Source organism: Ctenocephalides felis, unplaced genomic scaffold (assembly GCF_003426905.1).
Source record: "Ctenocephalides felis isolate EL2017-DRISC unplaced genomic scaffold, ASM342690v1 CF-g0.4_SCAFFOLD_01170, whole genome shotgun sequence".
In the NCBI taxonomy this organism is placed as follows: domain Eukaryota; kingdom Metazoa; phylum Arthropoda; class Insecta; order Siphonaptera; family Pulicidae; genus Ctenocephalides; species Ctenocephalides felis.
The window spans coordinates 78,708,224-78,734,259 of record NW_020537324.1 but is presented as its reverse complement, the minus strand read 5'-3'; the positions used below and the strand labels follow the sequence as shown (position 1 = coordinate 78,734,259).

The window sequence follows — 26,036 nt, the reverse complement described above, 5'->3', positions numbered from 1 at the left end:
CTCAGTCAGTAGCATGCCCGACTCACACGCCAAGGATACTAGTTTCGAGTCCTGGCACTGACATGGAATTGTCATTTGATTTGTTGGATTGAAATTAAGTAGAATTTGAATGGTTAATTTGAGGTAGAGTAGAATCAAAAATTACAAAAAAAAGGATGGTCAGAAAAGCAAGAAGAATGAAGGAGTCGGTTATAAAAAATATTGGATATAGAAATAAATAAATAAAAAATTCCTAAAAAAAAAACAAGTAATAATTAAAATATTTATAACACAATACAGATGTAATGATAAAATGATTTCCAATTTATTTTATTAACTTTTCGAAGAAATTTGTTTTTGCCAAAAAATCTGATTTCAGCTTAGACACTTTTATCCAAATTTAGTATTTTAATAAAACTCTGTAGACTGATTTTTTATATTTCGCCGACGTTTTCTCAAAAACGGCTGGACCGATTTCAAAAATTTAAAAGCCATTCGATGTATCTCGATGAGGACTATCATTTGTCAGTTTTGCGCGACGATCAGCCAAGCCGTTTCTTTGTAAATAGCAGGATAGTAAGATTTGTAATTAAATGTTGTATAACATTTTTCGGACTATTTTCATTCTTGTTTTTATAATTATTGAAATCACGGTCTTCTTATATAACTACTAAAATATTATGGCATAACTACAAGTTGTTTAATTTAAAAAAATGGTATGTAAAATTTGTGTTAAAAGTCTCTTTTGTGAGGCGGTGAGTCAAAGTTTGAATTTCATCGACATTTTCTCAGAAACAGCTATACCTACAAAACTTCTCTAGTTGTGTAAGAAATGTTATCATTAATTTAAATAATTAAGTTAGTTTTAGTATTTAGCCTTGAGGCAAGTTACATGAACTTCTCGATATGTGTAAATAATGGACCTAATCCATGATAGATAAATTAATTTATGAGCGATTAAAAGTATTCCGAGTGGATTTATTATACATAATTGAAAACAAGCAAACACGTTAAGTCGGAGTATTTTCTAAAAGCAAATTTTCAAAAATAAACAATTTTTGTAATTGAACCAGTTTCCGTAGGACTTTAATGGTTTAGTATGTTCATTAAGACCAAGTACTCTATCGTTATATGAAGTGAATCGTCTAATTTTGATTTTAACAAATGTCAAAAGATGTACTCATTTTCTCAAACTTTTATGAAGTGTTAAAATTAAACTACATATCGTAAGGCCGTAATATTTCAGTGAGTTTTCCATAAGACCATATATATATATATTATATATATATATATATATTATATATATCTCCAAGAAAAGTTCCATAAAACTCGGCTAAATTTTATTTTTCAATAGTTAATTACAAGAAAACAGCTCGGTAGATTTTCACCCAAAAATAATCAGTATCATTTCCAACTAATATCTTTCGAACATTTTTTGATTTTTCAAAATCGATTCGGTAGAATGAGTTTAATTGTGGACGAAAACACTTTTTTCCAGATTGCAAAGAAACGGCTCGGCCGATCATCGCACAAAATTGAGAAAAGATAGTCCTCATCGAGATACATTGAATAGCAATAATCCCTAAAAAATCGATCACGTGATTAATTGACGCCCTCTAAGCCCAATTTCGGTTGATTAAGTCAATTATTACACATATAGAGAAATTTGTGCAACTTGGCTTAAGGCAAAATGCCACTTACACCTAGTTCAAAAGGAGGACGCCTCACAAAACAAAAAGTTAGATGTGAACAGTTTAAACAAACATATTTTAAAACAATACCACATAAAAATTAACAACTTTTATATATCTTTCTCTCTACATAAGTTATATCGATTTGTGTGAATTGTATGAATTTCACTGAAATTCCTTCCTCGGTTCATATGAAAACCAGTTTTTTCGCCACAACTTTCTTCATCGGAGCGAAAACACTTCCCGACTGATAAATCTAGTAAATAATATAAATATCATTACAATTATGAACCGATATCATAAATATTATTTAGTGATAAACTAATAAACCAGATCTAAATTGGATCTAAATCTTTAATTACATGTTTTGACGAATGATAAGAAATAGCAAATGATTTATATGAATATAAGTATTTTTGTGTAACTGTAAATTTAAACGGAATTTGTATAATTATCATTATGCTGATATGTGTATGTTGGTAAATAATAATTAGATATATTATAGGTGATTATAGTATTTAAATACAGGGCTGGTTTTGATTTTAAAATTAGATTTTTTTAATTTACAAACATCTACATTTTAGTACTGATAATTAAATCACTGTAATATTTTTAACTTCCTGTAGGATAAGTTATAGTAATCGCAAAAAAATCAAAATAAAAATTTTATCCATATCTTCACGGTCTAGAGGTTTCTGAACATTTTGGCATACCTTAGAAAAAATCGATGTGTGTGTGTGTGCGCGCGTGTGTGTTTGTGTGCGGATACAAATTTTCGTCCACGATTCCGCGAACACGGATCAACCTATTTGAATAATTTGAAAAACATTCGATTCCTAATCATAAGGAGACTTGCTGATTAGCTTTTGACAAAGGCAGGTCTAACCATTTCGGAGATACGAAGCAAAGAGTGCAAAAAATGATAATTGATTGTTTGAGAGAACGGAGTCAAAAAACATTTTACTTGTATTGACAGGTTTAGCTGTTAAGGAGATCTAGTAAAAAAAGTAAAAATTAAGCTATTTGGCTGTCATAAATGAACATTAGATAAATGTACATCGTGTTATCAGTTATTTTATAAAGATTATAATAATACATGACAAATTTTGTGTACATTTACATGGGTTTCGTACCAATGTTTACACGCTATACGTCTACGCGGCGCTTACGCGCTTTGATATTTCGACTCCAAATAATCTATGCAGCGCGATTGCTTAAACAAAATGTTCAAGATTTTCACAAAAAAATCAAAATACGAAAAAAAATGAAATTAAACAAAAAATTAGATTTTACAAGAAAGTCAAATATTTTCAAAAATTTCAAAATTTCTCAAAAATTTAGTTTTGCAAAGTTTTTTTCAAAAATTTATTTTTCGGTACGGGAAATTCCAGCAATTTGCCTTAAGGCACGATGCCATACACCACTAGTTTGAATTTATAAATATCTTCACTCTTAGTACTAATAATTCAATCTCTCTAATATTTTTTTGTTTTCATTAAAGAAAGGGCCCGACCGATCTTTCTCAAATACTAATCAGCACTATTTCCAAATTTTCAAATATTTTTGAATTTCCAAAATCTATTCTGAATTTAATTACGGAAACGTGGACGAGAATTTTAGCATTTTTTTTTTGTTAAAGGGGAAGAAAGGGCTCGGCCGATCGTCGCATAAAACCCTTCAAAGACTATCTATCTACATCGAATTACTTTTAAATTTTTGAGAAAATCACACTTATACTTTTTCCAAATTTGGTTACATTCGATTCACAATAACTTGAAAAAATGTCTGCTAAAAACATAAAATTAGTAAATCGGATTTTGTGACGAAAAATTAATTCTCCTTAATCAATTTTTGGAAAGAAACATTGTTTAAGGGCATAAATGAAGGCTGTAGATTTTGAGGTGGTAAAAAAAATCCTTTAAATATCTGTTATGCAATTTTTATTTGAATTCCCATATCCAGAAAATAATAATTAAGGGCAGTATCAAAAAAAGAATACTCTTTTGTATCTAATAACGTGGAGTTTCTCCCTTTCTTACAATTGCCACATGCAGATATTTTTAATATTTGCATTAATATTAATTTAGAGGTTGGACAAACAAAATAAAATAATAATAAGCCTTTGTGTGCACAAAATTTATAAAAAAATATTCCGTGAAAATGTGGCATGCAGTTGTTCCATCTTATCATTAGATCCCATATGTTGACTTATCTAAATTATATATTTACAATCATCATATCTTTATTTGTACACTAATATTGAATAAACGCTTTTATTTATTACATTCATAAATATTTTTCGAAAAAAAGTTATATAATTTTAATTGAAATAGAAGGGATATATTGGGGAAATTTATAAAGGAATGGTAGGAAATATTATATCATTTATAATATATAGTAAGCTATCACATCTATTTATCTTTTACCTGGATTTTTTTTAAAAAACTCAAACATTTTCAATAAAAATAAAAAAATACAATTTTTTCTCCTAATTTTAAATATCACCAGGATTAATCAAGGGAGTCCAAAAATACTTAAAAATCGAACACGTGATTTCTAACTCGAAATCTTGATTGCAAGACTGAAGCTCTCACCACTATACCACGAACATTCTCTATAGAATTTAATTTATATTTCCTCATTCACCTATGACGTAATAATTGTATAAAAATTAAATTCGGCAACAATTATCTTCCGTAAACAAAACATTTCGATATTATCACGTGTTCGATGAGAACTGTATTTTTTAAATAATTTTTTATCGTCAAGCACTTTTAATTGTTGAATGTTTGTTTTTTTATATATATGTATTATTAATTGCGAAATCCTTTAATTTCTGTTTGCACACACAAAATGCAATGACAATAAAATTTAAATAAAAATTGTGTTAGTAATAGCAAGGTATGGGAATATTTTAAATGACGAGACAAAAAATTGAACCAAGCGAAAATTTTAGACAGGTCCGAATCGGGGATATATACATATAATACACATATATAAAGTTGTGTCATAATGTTTGTCCGCAATGTACTCCTAAACTGCTGAATCAATTTTAAATTTTATTTCCTCAATGGGTGCATTTACATCCAACTTAGGTTATAGGCAATATTAATAATATCAGTTCATATTCAGAGATATTAAAATTTTAGAAATTTCATTTAATTTTAACAGCTATTAATTTTAAGAAAACAAAACACTGTGAAATGACAGTTGCTATTGTTTCTGGAAACTTTGACATAAGTTGATTTATGATTTACATTTATTTGCTTACCTAAATCAGAAATTTACACGTCGAAATATTACATTAGTCATAAATCGGAAAAATACAGTTAAAAAAATTAAATGTTTTTGGCAATCAGTTATTATATTTGAAATATTATATTAAAATTATTTTGATATTCAGAAGTTTGAAAAAAAATGAAATCGATAATATTTTATGATTATTTCTATATCCATATCCAAGCAACAAAGTAATAATATTATTACGTATAATTTATAGTCGATATCATTATAATGCATATTTTCTATTATTTGCAATTCACTAATTTAATTCAAAAACAAAAGAATGAAAGTATCAAAAATCTGATATTTATAGAAAAATCTCAAAAAAGAAAACATATTTATTTAATGTAGTTTTTATTATTTTTTCAGTTAAAAAATCTTCTTATCGGATTGTAATAATGGATTTCATTCGGTTAAATTAGTCATGGATGATACAATATATAATATATTTTTATACTTGCTGTTTTATATATAGTATGATTCATTTAATCGCAAAATTTCGATTTCTCAATTCTAACATCCATTAAAAACATTTTTCAACTTGGTAATAAAGTTTCATGACTCATGATGAATCGTAACGAGTTCCGAAACGTAAACAAATACTATATAAAAACATTTTTTGAACTTCTCGTAGGGTAAGGGGAAAAAATAGAAAATGAAAGTTTTGCCATATTTTCAGATTTTTTAGGGATATGTGTGTATGTAGTATGTATGTATGTATGTTTGTATGTGCGGATACTAATCGACGATTCAAAAAACATTCGATTCCTATTGATAGAGAGATGTGCTGATTAGTTTTTTGGCAAAGGCGGGTCCAGCCGTTACGAAGATACGGAGCAAAAAGTGTAGAAAATAGAAATCGAGTTTCTGATAGAACAGAGCGTCCGATTTGAATGATTCTTTATATATTTTATTTGTATTGATGAAACGAGCATCTGACTAAATTTTTTGGGAAGGCAGGTCCAGCGGTTTCGAACAAAATGATAAAAGAATGTCATTTGGCGGTTAAAAATGATCATTAAACAAATGCACATCAAATTATTAGAAATATTTTATAGAGATTTTATGAGTACTAATTTTTGTTAATTTTCAACTTAAAGATTTTAGTGTGATTTGATTGTAAAAACAAAAAGTGAAAAAATAAAACTTCAATAAAAAAATCAGAATTTTCAAACAAATTTAAAAATTTAATTTTTGGAAACGTTTTTTCCCAGATTTTCAATTTTTTAAAAAGTATTTTAAAATCTTCAAAAAAATTCAAAATTTTGAAAGAAATCAAAATTAACGTAAAAGTCAATTTTTTAACTTTTCGAAGTAGAAGTTTATGTGTTCATCAAAAAATCCGATTCGCTAATTTTATGTTTTCTCGACGTTTCAAGCCATTCTGAATCGAATGAGGCCAACATTTGGAAAAAGTATGTGTGTGTGTGCGTATGTGAACAGATTTTTTGCCGTAAATCGACGTTTTCTCAAAACCGGCTGGACCAATTTCAAAAATTTAAAAGCCATTCTATGTATCTCAATGAGGACTACCATTTACGCGGCCAGGCGCGACGATCGGCCTGGCGGTTTGTTTGTAAATCGCAGAAAAGTGAAAAAATTTTCGTCCACATTTGAAGAACTTTTCGCAAAATTCGGTATTATTCGATTCTATCAAGAAAACTAACAATTAGGATTTTCAGTGCAAAAACATAAACTTTTCTTTCGGGAAATTAAAAATTAACACTAGCCCTATATCTACATACAAAATTTAATCTTAGTGCACAAATCAAAATCAAAAACTTTTCATCTCAACTTTTCCGCAAATCACGCCAAAGATTAAAACAATCTCCTACTCATATTTACACACAACAAACAAAGAACGAAAAAAAAGCCTTTTTCAATATTTACTTGTTGAATCTATCTTTAATATTTAACTCGTTATCGCGCTCCCCCGCCATCGACATCCCCACCCGGACGCCACTGATAAAAATCAAAGTTGTATGAAAAACGAAATTAGTACAATTCATGCAACACTCGCGAGATAAACGACTTTGATAATTAAATTAAATAATTAATAAGAAATTAATTATATAATTAATTTATTAGTTTTGTTACGTTGGTAGTTGTGTTAGTGTATCAGTTTATTCAGTTGGTATCTTTGCAACGTTTCCGGCCGATTAAAATTCAAACAAAATGTTCCGTAATAATGGATACAGATATCACGCCAACGGGTTTAATAATAATAACAATCCGGTAAGGTTTTAGAGTATACGGAGTGGTTGTAGGTACTTGTGGTGTATGGCAATATTATAGGTGGTTTAATTTTGGACGAATTTGTCGAATACAGTATTTAGTTTCAAGGAATATTTTGGAAGTTATGAGTGATTTTATAAATAAATGCACGATTGACAAATTAATTTGTGCGGGAGTTTTTGATACTGTTTTTAGAGTATACCGAGTTGCTGTAGGGTTTTATAATATTAGACAAAATTGTTTAGAATTTAATTTAGAACAAGTTTCTCAAATACACTATATATTTTCTATTAATACTTTACAAGATATATAATAAGATTTATAAGATATATAATAATATTATAAATGAATGCACTTTTTCGTTGGAGTTAAATGAATTTTATAAAATTTATTTTGCGGGAGTTTTTGATACTGATTTTAGAGTATACCGAGTTGCTTCAGGGTCTTATAATGTTAGACAATATTGTTTAGAATTTAGTTTTGTACAAATTTCTTAAATATACTATTTATTTCCTATGAATAGTTTATAAGATATAAATAATTTTTTAATTAAATGCACTTTTTGTTAAAGTTTAGTAAATTTTGTTTAATCATGTGGTAGTTTTTGATAACGTTTTTGGAGTATACCGAGTTGCTGTAGAATTTTATAATATTAGACAATATTGTTTAAAATTTAATTTTGAATAAATTTCTCAAACATACTATTTATTTCCTATGAATAGTTTACAAGATATAAATAATTTTATAATCAAATGCACTTTTACGTTGGAGTTAAATGAATTTCATAAAATTTGTGTTGCACATTTTGATTGCGTTTTTGGAGTATACCGAGTTGCTGTAGAGTTTTATAATGTTAGATGAAATCGTTCAGAATTTAATTTAGAACAAATTTTTCAAATACACTATTTATTTTTAAAAAATAGTTTAAAAGTTACAAAAGATATAAAATCATAAACCATAAATTTTAGTTTTACAATGTGTATGGCATTAAATTTATTTTGAATGACGTTTGAAGTGTTTTTAGAGCAACCGAGTTGCTGTAGGTACTTATAATGTTAGACGATATTATTAAGAATTCAATTTAGAACAATCTTCTCAAACACACTATTTTCTTTCCATTAATAGTTTACAAGATATAAATAATTTTTTAATTAAATGCACTTTTTGTTGAAGTTTAGTAAATTTTGTTAAATCATGTCGTAGTTTTGATAGTGTTTTTCGAGTATACCGAGTTGATGTAAGGTCTTATAATCTTAGATAAAATCGTTTAGAATTAATAAATAATTTTTTGATCAAATGCACTTCTTAAGTTTAGTAAATTTTGTTAAATCATATCCTGGTTTTTGAGAGCGTTTTTAGAGTATACCGAGTTGCTGTAGGACATTTCGATATTAGATAAACTTATTTAGAATTGCATTTTAAACAAGTTTTCTAAATATATGTTTTATTTTTAAGAAATAGGTTAAGAGTTACAAATGATACAATAAATAAATGATACAATAAACCAATGAATTTTAGCACCTAATGTCTACGTGCAACTAATGACTACGTGTGTAGCTTTAAATTTATTTTGAATGACTTTTAAAGAGTTTCTGTAGAGCCCTATAATATTAGGCAAAATCGTTCAGAATTTAATTTAGAACAGTTTTCTCAAATACACTGTATATTTTGCATTAATAGTTTAAAAGATATAAATTATGTTATAAATGAATGCACTTTTCGGTAAAGTTAAATGAAATTTGATAAATCATTTCGTAGTTTTGGAGTATACCGAGTTGCTGTAGGTACTTGTATTGTTATATAATATTATTCAGGATTTAATATAGAATACATTTCTCAAAAACGACATTTAATTTAAAAGTATAATATAGAAGTTATTAAAGATATACTAGATAAATGCACTAAATAAATTTTAGCTATACAACGTGTGTAGCATTAAATTGGTTTTAAATGAGTTTTGAAGGGTTTTTAGAGTACACAGAGTTGCTGTAGGTACTTATAATGTTAGACCAAATTGTTCAAAATTTAATTTAGAACAATTATCTCATATAAATACTATTTACTTTCCTTTAATAGTTTGCAAGACATAAATAATTTTATATACAATTGCACTTCTTGTTAACGTTAAAATTGTGATAAATCATATCGTAGTTTTTGATACCGTTTTTGGAATATACCGACTTGCTGTAGGGACATGTAATGTTAGACAAAAATGTTAATCATTTAATTTTGAACAAATTTCTCAAATACATTTTTCATTTATACAAAATAGTTCAAAAGTTACAAAAGATACTAGATAAATGCACCAAATAAGTTTTGACTATACTACATGTGTAGAATAAATTTATTTTGAATGACTTTTGAAGTGTTTTCCGCGTTGTTGTAGAGTTTTATAATATTAGACAATATTATTAAGAATTTAATTTAGAACAAGTTTCTCACGTAAACTATTTATTTCCTATAGATTATTTACAAGATATAAGTGATTTTATGAATAACTACTCTTAGTGATGATTAAATTGTATCAAAATCGATTTTTAGTTTTCGATAGCGTTTTTAAGTATATCGACTTGCTGTATGTACTTATAATGTTAGACAATATTGTTTAGAATTTAATTTTAAACAAGTTTTTCAAAAACATTATTTATTGCCAAGGAATAGTTTAGAAGGTACAAAAGATATACTAAATGCACCAAATGAACTTTGACTGAACTACGTGCGTAGCAATAAATTTATTTTGAATGACTTTTGAAGGGTTTTTAAAGTATACCGAGTGTCAGTAGGTACTTGTGATGTTAGACAATATTATATATTATTTAACTTAGAACAAATTTCTCAAATACACTATTTACTTTCAAGAAATAGTTTAAAAGTTATGAATGCTATAAGAATTGCTATAAGAAATGATGATAAGATTTAGTTTGAAGTTGGAAAATACCACATATTTGCTCGTGTTTTTAAAGTATACCGAGTGGCTGTAGAGCTCATAATATTAGACAATATTATAAAGAATTTGGAACAAATTTTTCAAATACACCACCTATTTTCAATAAATAGTTTAGAAGTTATTCAAATTATAATGCATAAATGCACCATCAAGGATTAAATTTTGTTTAAAATCAATTCTTAGTTTTTGCGCGAGATATTAGAGTATATCGAGTTGCTTTATAGCAATATAATATTAGACAATATTATATGTTATTTAATTTATGACAAATTTCTCATATACGTCATTCAGCTTGAAGGAATAGTTTAGAAGTTACTAAAGTATAATAACTAAATGCACCTATTGATGAACAAAATTTGTTAAATTTATGTAGTAGTTTTTTACAGCGTTTTAGAGTATACCGAGTTGCTGTACGTACTTTTAATGTTAGAGAATATTATTAAGAATTTAATTTAAAACATTTTTCTCGAATACACTATTTATTTTCCCAGAATACTTCAGAAGTTATAAACAATATAACAAAGAAATACGTTCTTGCTACATAAATTTCATCAGTAAACTTATCGCCTATTAATTTTGTTTAATTAATTTATGATTGTTTATAAATTGCGTGTATATATGTGATTGTGTATAAAATTGCTCAATCGAATGTTTTATTAATGTCGTCGGCACATTTCTTCACATGTCAATTAACTAATTAACTACTATAATTAAATTGGAGCAATGAGAAAAATCGTTCGAATGCATTTTAATTGCACATGCGACGAAAATTAAACATGACCTCGCTTTCGCAATTTATTATTGAATGAATAAAACATTTTAAAATTTATTTAGCAAAAGTACATTTATTTTATTATAAAATAAATAATATATTTGAGAAATTTGTGCAAAATTCAATTTCGAATAATATTGTTTAAAATTGGAAGTTTGAATTAATAACATTGATTTTTGCAAAATTAAATAATTATTAGTATGTCATTGAAATATTAGTTCAATTGATAAAACTTTTGTTGTTTGTCGAAGTAGATCTACATGATTTTAGTAATGAAACAAAAAAATGGAAATATATATGATAGTTTAGTTTTTGATGAGGTTTTTGAAGTATATCTCGTTCCTGTAGGGTCTTATATTTAACAATACTGTTTAAAATTTAATCTTGTTTATTTTACAACACCTCATTTATTTTTCATTAGAAGAATGTGTTTCATAAATAACTTAGTCCTAGTCCTAATAATATTTATAGATCTTAATTTATGGTCGAAAAATTACATTGAATATAAATTATATTTTTCTTTTTATATTATCTTATATATAAAAATGGATCGCAAAATGTGTTGGTAAGCGCAAAACTCAACAACGCCTTGACCAATTTGGCCAATTCTTTTTTTAAAATGTTCGTTGATGTCCAAGGATGGTTCTTACGGCGAGAAAAATTCGAATAATCGTCGGGAAAACCCTAAAAACAGCCCTTTTCTTTTTCTCATACAAACGTTTTCTAACTAAAACGTAGAATCAATTTGAGTTTTATTGCTATTGTATAAAGTTCATATTAAATTACAAGCACTCAATGAATACTCCTTCTAAACGATTATGCGGATTTTGATAAATCTTTCTGAAGTTTGTTAAGGAGATTTTCTAGGATGTATGTGATTATAAAGTACTGGGATTTATATGACTGAGATGTGCCAGAAATTAAAATAATATAAAATACAGTATATGTATGGCAGTTTGAATGATACATGAATGAACAGGACATGACAAATTAATTCACTTGAAATATAAAATTAAGTATTAATCAAAAAATTAATCGAAATTTAATATATAATTTCTTTGCATCTTTTACTAATCTTTCCACAATATTTTTAAAATTCGTAAAATTTTCACTTTATAACATTAAATGGGAGAGTAAAGATGAATACATACAATTCGGCCCTTACGATATCGATTGGGAAAAGTTTAAGATGCAATTTTGGATATCTTAAATAATAAAAAATTAAATTAATTTGATCCTACATGAAGTACCAGTGATATGTTATGGTTATGGTAATATTATACCGTTTAAAAGACTAATTTCCAATATATTGTGGGAATTGAGACTCATCATTTTATTTAAAGCAGCTCTACATTTAACATCGCTCATATTATAAATGTATATGCATTTTGGCGTGAAGAGTAATTTAAAAAAAAATATTATTTTTAGGTAAACGGTAAATATTAGTATATTATATTAAAAAATTTTAGACATGGGTACAGGACAACGTCTGTCGGGTCATCTAGTTTTACTATAAATTTATATAAATGATGGTGAATATAATTTCTTAATATAATTATCTCTATTAATTATTATTAGTCGTTATTAATATAATAAAAAAAATTAAATAGTTTAGTAATAGAAAATATTATTCTTGTTTCTGTGTATTATTATACATATAAAATATTAAATATGTTTCTGCATATTTTATCAATTACACAACATAAATCATATGATTATTCTGACATTGAAATCTAAATTGCGGTAGTGACTGTTTAATAATGAATTAAAAAAAACACCTATCAGTCATTATTTATTTATATTATATGTTATGCCGAGATGAATTTTAATCAACTTCTTTAATCGACTAATTTGAAATTGTGCAATCAGCTGTGTAATCGAAGAATTATAGATAATATATATATATATATATATATATATATATATATATATATATATATATGAGTTAAAAAGTCGGGCGTAACATCAATAAAAATAGTATGAGAGTTTTTTAAAAATTTATTTATTTAAAATCCATACGTTTCGGCTAGCATCTTAGCCTTCATTCAGTGGCAATCAATTTAACTATAAAAATGAAAACTAAATAAATAATATGTAAGAAATTTCATATAAAAACAATAATTATAATAAAAAACACTTACAATTTTGTATCCTAATATAACATATGAAAACATTGTTGATTCATTGTATGAGTATGTACACATTGATAAAATATATATTTTTTAACATCACAAGAGGTTAAAACACACAAATAAACATGATAATTTAATAAGTTGTCGAAACTATTTATTTACTGTTCCGAGTTTAAGATAGAAATGTCACATTTTTTAGCATGTGTTCAAATTTTACCAGAAATTTAAAAATCGATGGGATCTTGTCATTTTTTAAGAAATTTTGACACGATATTTAGGAACCACGTGTTTGTTTCGTTCAGGGCCGTATTGTCGAAACGTTTGTTTATGAACCTATCGTTATGCAATTGCAAAAACAACCCCTAAACGAATCATCTTTTAATTACGTTGAAAATGTAAAATTTTTGGGTTGAAAAAATCTATATTATGGTTTAAATTTTTAATATGCTCAGTTAACATCGTCTTAAATTGGTTCGGATTTTTTGAGTTATTTTTATGTTGATGAAGACGTTTACTCAGGTTTTGGCTAGTTTCTCCGATACAAAAAGTTCGCAATTAGAGCAATTAATCTGATATACCAAGTTCCTGAGGCGGTCAGAATTAAACTTAGATTTAATTTATATATATATATATATATATATATATATATATATATAAATTAAATCTAAGTATAATATATATATATATATATATATATATATATATATTGAAATATGTGAGTTTGGTGTTGATATATATTTTGATGAGTTATTTAGAATCGGGCAGTAACACCAAGTAAAGAAAAAAAACTAAAGTAGTTTTTAAATACTTTATTTATCCATACGTTTCGGTCTTCATCGAGACCGTCATTCAGTGGAAAACTAAAAGATTTTATATGATGTAGGGGCAATAATATAAAGTTATAACTTATATATAAGTACTTACAGAATTAATTATACAAAAATACACTACACTATTACACTGTGATAACCAGGCTATTAATAATTGGAACATTTAAACTAATCAATTTTTTAGACAATTTTTGCTTACATTCTAGTGTGTACAAATTGACTAACGTCTAAAAACTGAATGAATTGTGTTTACAATTTTTTTGAGAAAGTGTAAAAAAGACCGGCAGACATATGTTTTTTGTAAAATAATAAAATAATAAAAATACACGCTTCATTCAGATGTGGTGGTGTTTTTGAAAATAGTCGAGAGTTATTTTATAGTCATTGCAAAGCGAATTGTTGTCAGTTCTTAAATTTATGGCTGTATCCTTGTGTAAAGATATTAAGCAACCTTCGCTAAATCGTCTTTTAAATAAATTATTTTCGAAATGTAGGATCGTGGGATTGGAAAAATCAATGCTATGTTTGAGTTCGTTGATATGATCTGTTAATTGTGTTTTATACTGATTTTTATTTTTTGAATTGTTTTTGTGTTGAGATGTTCTTTTGTGCAGGTTCTGACTAGTTTCACCTATGTAAACGCCTATATATATATATATATATATATATATATATATATATATATAGATAGATAGATAGATATAGATATATGTATATATGTAACATCGAGAATTTGTTATTTATATTATATTACACTTACTTTGTTATTTGTATTTATATCATATTTAATTTAATTATTATTAAATTTAATTTAATGTTCTCTAATGGAAACTTGAATTTTCAGCTTAATTTTCACACAAACTTAAGTAAAAAAATTAACACACATTGCTTCAGTAATTTAGCTTACCAAATTAAATGCGCGGATTGTAAACTACCAAACGGTTAAAATTTAAATAAACACTTCGTCAATACAAAATTAATTTTAAAACAAAGTAAAAAATTTTAAAACCCATTTAACCAAACATATTATTAATTTAAATCACAGTGTGAATTTTTTTGTACCTTAAGGCAAATTGCTGGAACTTCCCGTACCGTAATGAAATATTCGAGAAATTTTAAACGTTTTCAAATATATTATTACAAATACTGTAACTTTCATTATTTTCGCTATCTTGTTATATCTGAGCAAATCAAACGTAAATCATAAATCAATTTATCACCAGAACATTAACATTAGTCATTTCATTTTTTAATCCAAAATTACAAAAATATTTTTTGAAAAAAAAAAATTAGAAACAATTTTTTCCCAAAAGCAATTATTTTGTTGAAACAAGCAGAAAGTTCTTTGAATCATTTAAATCGGACGCTTAGTTCTCTCAAAAACTACTATTTTTTTACCATCTAGCTCTGTGTCTCCGAAACCGCTGGGCCTACCTTTGCCAAAAACTAATAACCACTTTCACATTGGTGAAATTGGACAAAATTTAAATAAACGCTTTCATCAAAACAAAATTAATTTTAAAACAAAGTAAAAAATTTAAAACCATGATTACCGAACATATTATTAATTTAAATTACAATGCGAATTTTTTTATCAAAAAAATTGAATTTAATGTTTTATTTTCTTTTCCAGTGTCTACAAGTGGCGACAAATGTGACTGAACAGAAGCACCACGTCTCTAGGGCGAGCAGAGCCTCAGCTCTGGGGGCCCTCCGGGGCTTCCGAGGGTGCTGCGTTTGGCTCACCGGACTCTCCGGAGCCGGAAAAACATCTATAGCTTTTCAACTGGAAGCTTACTTGGTCGGAAGAGGTAAATAGAATAAATCAATATGATAAATAATAATCTTAGATAAAAGAAGTATAAATAGATATAATAGATACTGCAATTATAATTTCTTACCCACTACATAGTGGTGCTACTAACCGTAGCAAGTAAATTTACCAGAAGGTTCATTTAAGAATGTTCAGATAAGATTGATATAAATATATAATATAGACAAGATAAACCTGATTAATTTGACTAAATGAAATGTTAACAAAATATACACGTGTAAAATATATTTTTCACTAAATTACAAACATGTTTTTACAAAAATATATGATAAAAATACATTAAAGGTTTAAACTACGTACATTATATTAAGAGAAACAGTTCTAAGAAAAGAGTAATGAATTTAGACACAGTACAGTAATACCCTCTGTTGAGTGCGGAAGAAACTAAAACAATGTAAAGCTCTTTAGTTCTAAGTTCATCCCCCACGACAATATTTCATTATAATTAATCTGTTTATAATTAATAATTAATATAAATAATAATGTTTTTTACATGATTTTTTATTATTTTTTAGGAATTCCTGCCTATGGCTTAGATGGAGACAACGTCAGAACTGGTTTGAATAAAAATTTAGGATTTTCAAAAGAAGACCGAGAAGAAAATATACGAAGAGTTGCTGAAGTTGCCAAATTATTTGCTGATAGTGGAGTTGTTTGCATTTGCAGTTTTGTTTCACCATTTGCAGAGGTATAATTATATATATATATATATATATATATATATATATATGTATATATATATCTACATGTATATAAAAATAAGTCGGGTTTTCCTTCCTGACGATATAACTTCAGAACGCACGAACCGATTTCGACAATTTTGCAAATTAGTGGTGCATGGCATCGTGCCCTAATGCAAGCTACTAGAACTTTACGCACCGTAATTAGAAATTCGAGTAATGACATTTGTGAAAATTATCAGAATTATGCTTGCAATTAAGTCAACGAGCAATTCTTGCTGCAAAGAATATTGATGTACACGCACTGAATTTCAGCATTCAATCAAAAATTGCTGGCGATTTGGTGACATACCAATGATTTCGACTGGTCTCCCGTTTGACTTGAAACGATTGCAATTTCCAGTTCGCCTTGCGTTCGCAATAACAAGTCGCAAGGCCAATCGCTTAGTGTTTGCGGGATAAATTTCAAATAGATTTTTAGAAAATCATTGTTTTTCACATGGGGGCAGTTATACGTTGCCCTTTACACGAGTTGGAAAACCATCCGCTTTGCTGGTGTTAACATCAGACCAAAAAACAAAAAATGTGGTTTACCAAAGAGCACTTCAATGAAACGGATAATTTGCGGATTCACTTTCATTTACTTAGAGAAGTTCAACTAAAAATCACTTCATTTTTATAATCGAAATAAATTCATTACTGTTGTGTAATAAAATCAAATTTTTCCTTTTCAAATATAAAACAAACAAAAAATTTCTTCATCTTTCTCACGAAACCATCTGGTGGCGAAACGCAGTTCGTCGGGTTTGCTAGTATATATATATATATATATATATATATATATATATATATAATTATATATATAATTATATTTTATCCAGGATCGTGAATTGGCCAGAAAAATCCACAAAGACAGTGATCTGCCTTTCTTTGAGGTTTACGTAAATACACCATTAGAAGTTTGTGAAACCAGAGATGTCAAAGGACTTTATAAAAAGGCCAGACAAGGAGTTATTAAGGTATTATATATATATATATATATATATATATATATATATATATATATATATATGTATAAGCCACAATATCAATATTTTTGTTTGAAACAAAATTATGATCAAACAAATGTCTTAATACTTTTTTAAAATAAAAGTTTGATGAAATTAAAATGTGTAAATTAATTACTGAATCATTTTAAACAAATGACATACTTTAATCTATTTATAGTACATTCACTAAAACCTCCCGAATCATTATTTATGTACTATTGAAGACAGATATAAAAATTCAAAACACTAATATTATTAATGGATAATAATTACATTAATGAATTAATGTAATGAATATTCAACTATATACACCTAAGTCTGTTTTTACACGGTAGATTGGTTTCAGAAGAAGCCGTGTAGAAAAAAAAAACGTGTAAAAAAAGACATTGATTTTATACAAAAATGGGTGATTTGTTCCTAATCTCTAAAACCTATTAAAATTAGTGAAAAACAAGAATTTTTAGGGTATTCCCCTAAATTAGTGCTATTCACATTTGCTTTGACAAGTAAAAATTGTTTGTACGCGCTAAAGGGGAATTCACTTGAATCTTTAAGCTAGTGTTCGCAAACTATCGATACTATCGATGGTTTCAGACTTTTTTTCTTTCATAAATACTTTTTTGTGATATGAACATACTTTGCAAAAATTAAATTTGACAAAAAAAAATTATGTACATAAAATTTCAAATCGTGCTAAATGGAATAAAACCGTGTAAAAAAATTAAAAATACTCAATTTTCAAACCGTGTTATATCAAAACCGTGTACAAAAAGACCGTGTAAAAACAGACTTAGGTGTACTATAATTATATTTCTTTTATCCCAGGGCTTCACCGGTCTATCACAACCTTACGAACCTCCAGAGAACCCTGATTTAATCGTTGGCACAGTCGACAGCACCTTACAAGAATCCACACAACTTCTCATCGACTTTTTGGAAAACAAAGTAATTGCACAACTACCATCAACCAACCTAAAACAACATCCTTATTACATAAACACTATCATTTTCTTTACCAGAATATAATCCCAAGCAATAACCTAAGCAATGGAGTGCTAGAACTATTCGTACGACCTGATCTTTTGCAAACCGTCCAGCAAGAAGCTCAGGCTTTGCAGTCAGTAGAAATCACTACTTTAGACTTACAATGGGTCCAGGTTTTGAGCGAAGGCTGGGCAAGTCCTTTGAAAGGATTTATGAGGGAAAAGGAATTTCTACAAGTAAGGATAAAGGATAATTTTATACATAATATAGGTTAAGCCATAGTTTTTTGCTTTTGAAAGATATGAAAAGAAAATTACAGAACATTTCCTCATTTTTTTATTAACTTCCCGTAGGGTAGTTATAGTAATGGGCCGAAAATCGAAAATGAAAATTTTTGCATTTCTCAAGACGTTTTGAAGTTTTCTGAACATTTTTAAAGGGCATACCTCAGAAACTAAATGGATGTGTGGGTGTCCCTGTGTGTGTGTTTGTTTTGTATGTCGCATTTTTTCGTCCACGGATCAACCGATTTAAATGATTTAAAAAACATTCGATCCCTATTAATAGGGAGATGTGCTGATTAGTTTTTGGCAAAGGTAGGTCCAGCCGTTACGGAGATATGGAGCAAAGAGTGCAGAAAATAGAATTCGAGTTTTTGAGAGAACGGATCATCCGATTTGTATGATTCAAAAAACATTCAGTTCGTAATGGCGGGGAAAAGTGGTTATTAGTTTTTGGCAAAGGTGTAGGCCCAGCGGTTTCGGAGATACAGAGCTAAATGTTAAAAAAATGGCAGTTTTTGAGAGAACTAAGCGTCCGATTTAAATGATTCAAAGAACTTTCTGCTTGTTTCAACAAAATAATTGCTTTTGGGAAAAAATTGTTTCTAATTTTTTTTTTTCAAAAAATATTTTTGTAATTTTGGATTAAAAAATGAAATGACTAATGTTAATGTTCTGGTGATAAATTGATTTATGATTTACGTTTGATTTGCTCAGATATAACAAGATAGCGAAAATAATGAAAGTTACAGTATTTGTAATAATATATTTGAAAACGTTTAAAATTTCTCGAATATTTCATTATGGTACGGGAAGTTCCAGCAATTTGCCTTAAGGCACGATGCCATACACCACTAGTTTGAAATTACAATGCTTTTGGTTAATAATGGTTAAAAATTTTATTTAAATCGCTGCCTTAGCAGTAGCCTGCACCATTGTAAAGTTTAAAAAAACGTTAGATTGCGGACGCTTTTTTTTTATGATTTCAACCAATTATTATAATTTTTGTATCTTTTACCAGAGTCTGCACTTCAATTGCATGTGGGAAGACTTTGTCGTAAATCAGAGTCTGGTCATAGTTTTACCAGTGTCGACACAAGACAAAGAACGGTTGCAGGATGTTAGTGCATTTACTTTGAGGTTAGGAAAATCATTGAATTGAAAATTAAGTAAACTTTTTGTAGAAATTCAAGAATTTAATTTATCTATCTAGATATCAAGGAGTTCCAGTAGCAGTCATCCGTAAACCTGAATTTTACTATCACAGAAAAGAAGAAAGATGCTGTCGACAGTTTGGAACAAACGACACCGGACATCCTTATGTTAAGGTAAATTTAATACTACTAATATATATCTATATATGTATATATAAATCTCGTGTCACGATGTTGGTTCGCGATGGACGCCCAAACTACTGAACCGATTTTAAATTTTATTGGCTCATCGTGTGCATATTTGTCCAACTTAGGTTATAGGAAATTTTGAAAAGTAAATTTAAAATATAAATATATAATTTTTATAAATTTCTAAAAATTTTGACAGAAAATGAACAAAAAAAAACAAAACACTATGTCAAAATTTATGGAAAATTCGAGGAAAAACAGATTTATGATTTTTGAAAAAAAAAATTTGACAGTTCAAAAAATATAATTCAAAAACATATATATGTATATAAATGTATATCCAACATTTATATCCAAATTAGATGAAATGCTATATTCAAAATCACAATTTATAGTTTTAAATCTAATTCAAAATCAATGTTTATAAATCTAAATAAATGTTGACATGAAAAACGTCAAATGTCATTTGTCAAAATTTATGAAAATAATTATATAAATGGATTTACAATTTATATTTATTTGATTAGCTTACCAAATTATTTCGGAAAGCAAAACTTCATCAAAACATTATAAATCAGAGATCACAATAAAAAAGCGACATATTGAATTTAAAATTAATCATAAACAAAAATTTGACATTTCACAAAAAAAATGTTTAACGACTTCAGTAGGAAACAAATAAATTAATTATTCCAAGTTATGTTATAGGCAATATTGCCAAACAAATTATAGATTCAAAACATTATTGTAAAATAAATACTATCATTTTCGACCAAAAAGGAAATATTTTGACATTTATAAATTTAATGCTTATTGGATATATGAAATTGACATTCAATATTTAAATTAAATGCAAAAGTAAAAAATCTGATATTTATATAAATATTTAGATAATGATACTGCGTTGATTTAGACTAATCCATGATGCGAGTGAATTAATTTTGGAAGTATGAAATGTCAAATAATTTTGAAAATTATAACAAGTTTTTAACTATTTGTCAGAAAGAATATATTTTATTACAAATTCATATCCATATCAAGCACCAAAGTAATAAATAATACTTATTAAATGACATATTATTAATGAATATTTTAATTATATTTTTTGACATTTGCTAATTCAAAATAAATTAAAAATAATTGAAAACAATGCCATAAATCGGATATTTATGGAAAAATATCAAATAAATATATTTATGTTTCACTTGATTTCAAATAAAGAAAAAACTAATTGCTATGCCAAAATAGATAGTATATTCATCTACAATTATAGTCTAAATATTACAATTTTGATAAATAATCATCCATTATTTTACAGTACGATAATTGATAAAAAATTAATAAAAGTGCCAAAAATCAAACATTTTATAGATTTGGACTCGGATTTGTCAGAACTTTATCCATGTTAGTTTCAGGGATAGTATGAATATGAATTTATAGTCGAAAATTTATATGATAAGTGATTAAAACATTATTATAGATAACAATAAAAAAGCGACATATTGAATTTAACATTAATCATAAACAAAATTTTGACAGTTCAAAAGAAATGAATTTTTAACGACTTCAATAAGAAACAAATAAACTAATTATTCCAAGTTATGTTATAGGCAATATATTATAGGACATATTGAATTTAACATTAATCATTAACGAAATTCTGACAGTTCCAAGTTATGTTATAGGCAATATTGGAAATCAAATTATAGATATAAATTATATCATATTATATTAAATTTCGACCAAAAAGGAAATATTTTGGCATTTAAAAATTTAGTGCATATTGGATATATGAAATTGACATTCAATATTTTTAAATTAAATGCAACAGTAAAAAATGTGATATTTATATAAAATATTATATATTTAGATAATGGTACTGCGTTGATTCAGACTAAAATCTAATTTATTCATTGATTAAAAAAAATGTAAATAAAATTAAAATAAACAAAACACTATGATGCGTTGGAATTAATTATCGAAATGTAAAGAAATTTGTGTAATAATAATATAACATTATTATTAATATCATAATATTATATCATGTATTTTATAAGAACTTCTGCAAAGCGGCAAAATATTTTTGATGGCAAAACAGCGTTTGCCGGCCCTGTATATATATATATATATATATATATATATATATATATATATATATATATATATATCAATATTATATTAATCTAATAGTTTATTATTTTTTTAGATGATTCACGAATCCGGTGACTGGTTAGTAGGTGGTGATTTAGAAGTATTGAACAGGATAAGGTGGAACGATGGACTTGACCAGTACAGGTTGACTCCTAGGGAACTCAGGGATAAATTCAGGGAAATGGATGCTGATGCTGTTTTTGCATTCCAGGTAATAATAGAAACGACTTATGCCTATAAAGCAAAAGTGTGATTGTTTTGCATTTATTAATCGCTTTGTATCTATTTCCTTTGTGTAGTTGAGAAATCCAATTCACAACGGTCATGCTTTACTGATGACCGATACACATAGACAACTAACCGAAAGGGGATTCAAAAAGCCTGTATTGCTGCTGCATCCTTTAGGTGATGATTTATTATATTTACTAAAATTTTATAAAAAAAATTATATACACTCTAATACTAGCATTTTAAATAATACTGTTTGCCAATTGACATATGGAATCCAGGACATTTTTGTATACTTATTCGAATATCTTGAAAATTTCATTTTGGGCACTGAATTTTTTTGAGCTTGGTAGATAATAGATTAAATTTACCAAAATGTCATTAGAATTTATATATATACTTTGATTCTAAAATTTTGAATAATAACTGCTTAATAGACAATGTATGGAATTCAGGAATTTTTTTTGTATTTATTCAAATAACTTGAAAAAATTATCTTAGTAGATATAAGATTAAATGATAAATGTATATATATATATATATATATATATATATATAATTGCAATATCCATTTATACTTCACAAAGTGTGTAATAAATATCCTTAATGGAGTTTACATAATTTATGTTTAAAATTTATGCATAAATAATATAATTTGGCTAATTTGTTATCTAATTTTTTTTTCACCAGGTGGTTGGACTAAAGATGACGATGTACCATTAGCTGTACGAATTGAACAACACAAAAAAGTCTTGGAAGCTGGTGCTTTGGATGCATCAAGAACAGTCATGGCCATTTTTCCAAGTCCTATGATGTATGCTGGACCTACAGAGGTAGTAATAGTAATAATATACTATTAAGTAGTAGTAGTATTAAGTAAATAATAGTATTAGTACTATACATGGAAGAATGGTTAATCTTTTGATTGTCTTCTGTAAAACAATTAGGTTAGCTTAGGGTAAGTTAGGTTAGGTTCTCTAGCAAACAGCTCATAAGACAATTATCTATTGTTACTAATTATATTTTCTACTAATAATAATAGCAGTAGTACTATCAAAATAATAGTATAAGTACCATATATGAAAGAATGGTTAATCCTTTGATTGCCACCCATAAAACAATTAGGTTAGGTTAGGTTTTCTAGCAAAAAGCTCATAAGACAATTATCTATTTTTCCAGGTTCAGTGGCACGCAAAAGCTCGTATGAATGCAGGAGCATCCTTCTACATCGTTGGCAGAGACCCTGCAGGCATGGCTCACCCGAAAGGTTCAGACCTCAGCAAAGGAGGTACCCCCGATGGAAATTTGTATGAAGGAACACACGGTTCGAGGGTTTTGAGCATGGCTCCTGGCTTGGACGGATTAGAAGTAAATAGAGAAAAATACTTTAATATAATAAATGAAAATATTTATAACTAGATGACCCGACAGACGTTGTCCTGTACCCATGCCTACAATTTTTAAATATAATATACTAATATTTACCGTCTACCTAAAAATAATAATAATACTTTTTTAAATTACTCTTGACGCCAAAATGCGTATACATTTATAGTATGAGCGATGTTAAATGTAGAACTGCTTTAAATAAAATGATCTGTCTCAGTTCCCACACTACATTGGAAATTGAAGTCTTTTAAACGGTATAACATAATCATAACCATAACATTACACTGATACTTCATGCTGAATTAAATTAATTTAATTTTTTATTATTTAAGATATTCAAAATTGCATCTTAAACTTCTCCTAATCGATATCGTGAGGGCTTTACTTTCCCATTTATTGTTATAAAGTGAATTTTTTACGAATTTTAAAAATATTGTGGAAACATTAGTTAAAGATAAAAAGAAATTATTTAGAAATTTAGAAATTTAATATCCAAATCTTGTGTTGGCGCCCCTAAGGCGTGCGCTCGTATTTTTCGCATGCGTCGAATTAAAGGAAGAACCGGCCCTGATTAATACTTAATTTCATATTTTGAATGAATTAATTTATCATATTCTATTCATATGTGTGTCATTCAGTCTGCCATACATATTGTGTATTTTATATTATTTTAATTTCTGGCACATCTCAGCAGCTTTTTGGCAATAATAATGTAGACATTTTCAATTTACAATTTCATTTTTCTTATTCATAATCATAAATTTATTATACATATTTTAATATTGTCTAGGTTCATAAGTAAATTGAAAGTTTTGGCAGATGATAGTTTTCATTTGTTTTCAATGCAAACAATTACATGTCGTTTTTTGCAGTTTTTTTCATTTATTTCTACAATATTACACAAACATCCCAGTACTTTATAATCACATACATCCTAAAAAATTTCTTTAACAACCTTCAGAAAAGATTTGTCAAAATCCGAATAATCGTTCAGAAGGAGTATACAGTGAGTGCTTGTAATTTAATATGGACTTAATATAATAGCAATAAAGCTCAAATCGATTCTACGTTTTAGTTAGAAAACGTTTGTATGAGAAAAAGAAAAGAGCTGTTTTTAAAGTTTTCCAGGCAATTATTCGATTTTTTCTCGCCGTAACAACCGTCCTTGGACATCAACGAACATTTTAAAAAAAGAATTGGCCAAATTGGTCCAGGCGTTGTTGAGTTATGCGCTTACCAACATATTTTGCGATCCATTTTTATATGTAAGATGATTTGTTTTTTTTTTTCAGATTTTACCATTCCGTGTAGCTGCTTACGACAAATCGGTCAGCAAAATGAGTTTCTTCGATCCGTCCAGGAAAGGAGACTTTGATTTTATTTCAGGGACCAGAATGAGAGGTTAGTAAAGGATGAAGAGTTTTATTTTAGGACAGGTATTGATTGGTACTGATTTTTTTTTTTATAATTTTAGGTTTGGCAAAGAGTGGACAGACTCCTCCTGATGGTTTTATGGTGCCGAGTGCCTGGGACGTCTTAGCACAGTACTACAAAAGCCTCAGTTCATAAATAGGTGACAAATATATATATATATATATATATATATATATATATATAATTAGATTTTTTACAAATAGATAAGTCAAATTTTAACGATCCAGATTTTATATAAATTTTATTGTATAGATTTTAAGGCTTGATAAATCGAGTTCCATACAATATTATACTGAATACTGTCAAAATGTCATGTATTTGCTGTGCATTCAGGCGTTTTACACATAAACTGCAACGTCACTCGTATGTTATGAACGTGAGTCAGAAAGACCCTGTTATCTTACAACGTTTTTTTGATATTTGTACGGTTTTTAGGTTAGGTTTTCTGAGTAAAGCGCCTGACTCCACAGCAACCATATGACTTGTCAATATTTAGTATGGAAAGTTTTTCATAACATGGCCTTGCCATAACATTTGTCCATCAATTTTATTTAATAATATTATTTGTATCATTGATAATAATTATGATTATAATGATCTTCGACTTAGTTTGAAACGGTTTATTGAAATTTATAATCTTTGAGGTTATATAAATTTTGTGGCCAGTTTTCTGATAAATTATTTAATGAATGCTATGCTAAGGGTCTATATTCATATGAGTTGGTAGTAACGAATTGTCATAAAGCTATTTATTTGCTGTTTGATCAGGCGTTTTACACATCAAACCTAACCTCC

At 27.4% G+C, this 26,036-nt stretch overlaps 1 protein-coding gene across 1 annotated transcript; it reads left to right on the top strand.

Annotated features, from left to right (window-relative positions):
- Positions 1–7,099: 7,099 nt before the first annotated feature.
- LOC113365766 (bifunctional 3'-phosphoadenosine 5'-phosphosulfate synthase) lies at positions 7,100–25,498 on the top strand. The gene is made up of 14 exons (XM_026607310.1): positions 7,100–7,187; positions 15,502–15,679; positions 16,218–16,390; positions 17,264–17,401; positions 18,257–18,376; positions 18,451–18,651; positions 19,718–19,836; positions 19,910–20,024; positions 22,246–22,401; positions 22,490–22,595; positions 23,109–23,251; positions 23,598–23,786; positions 25,100–25,208; positions 25,282–25,498. Exons 1-14 carry the CDS (start codon positions 7,128–7,130, stop codon positions 25,374–25,376), a joined length of 1,902 nt encoding a protein of 633 aa, XP_026463095.1. The 5' UTR covers positions 7,100–7,127; the 3' UTR covers positions 25,377–25,498.
- Positions 25,499–26,036: the final 538 nt, after the last annotated feature.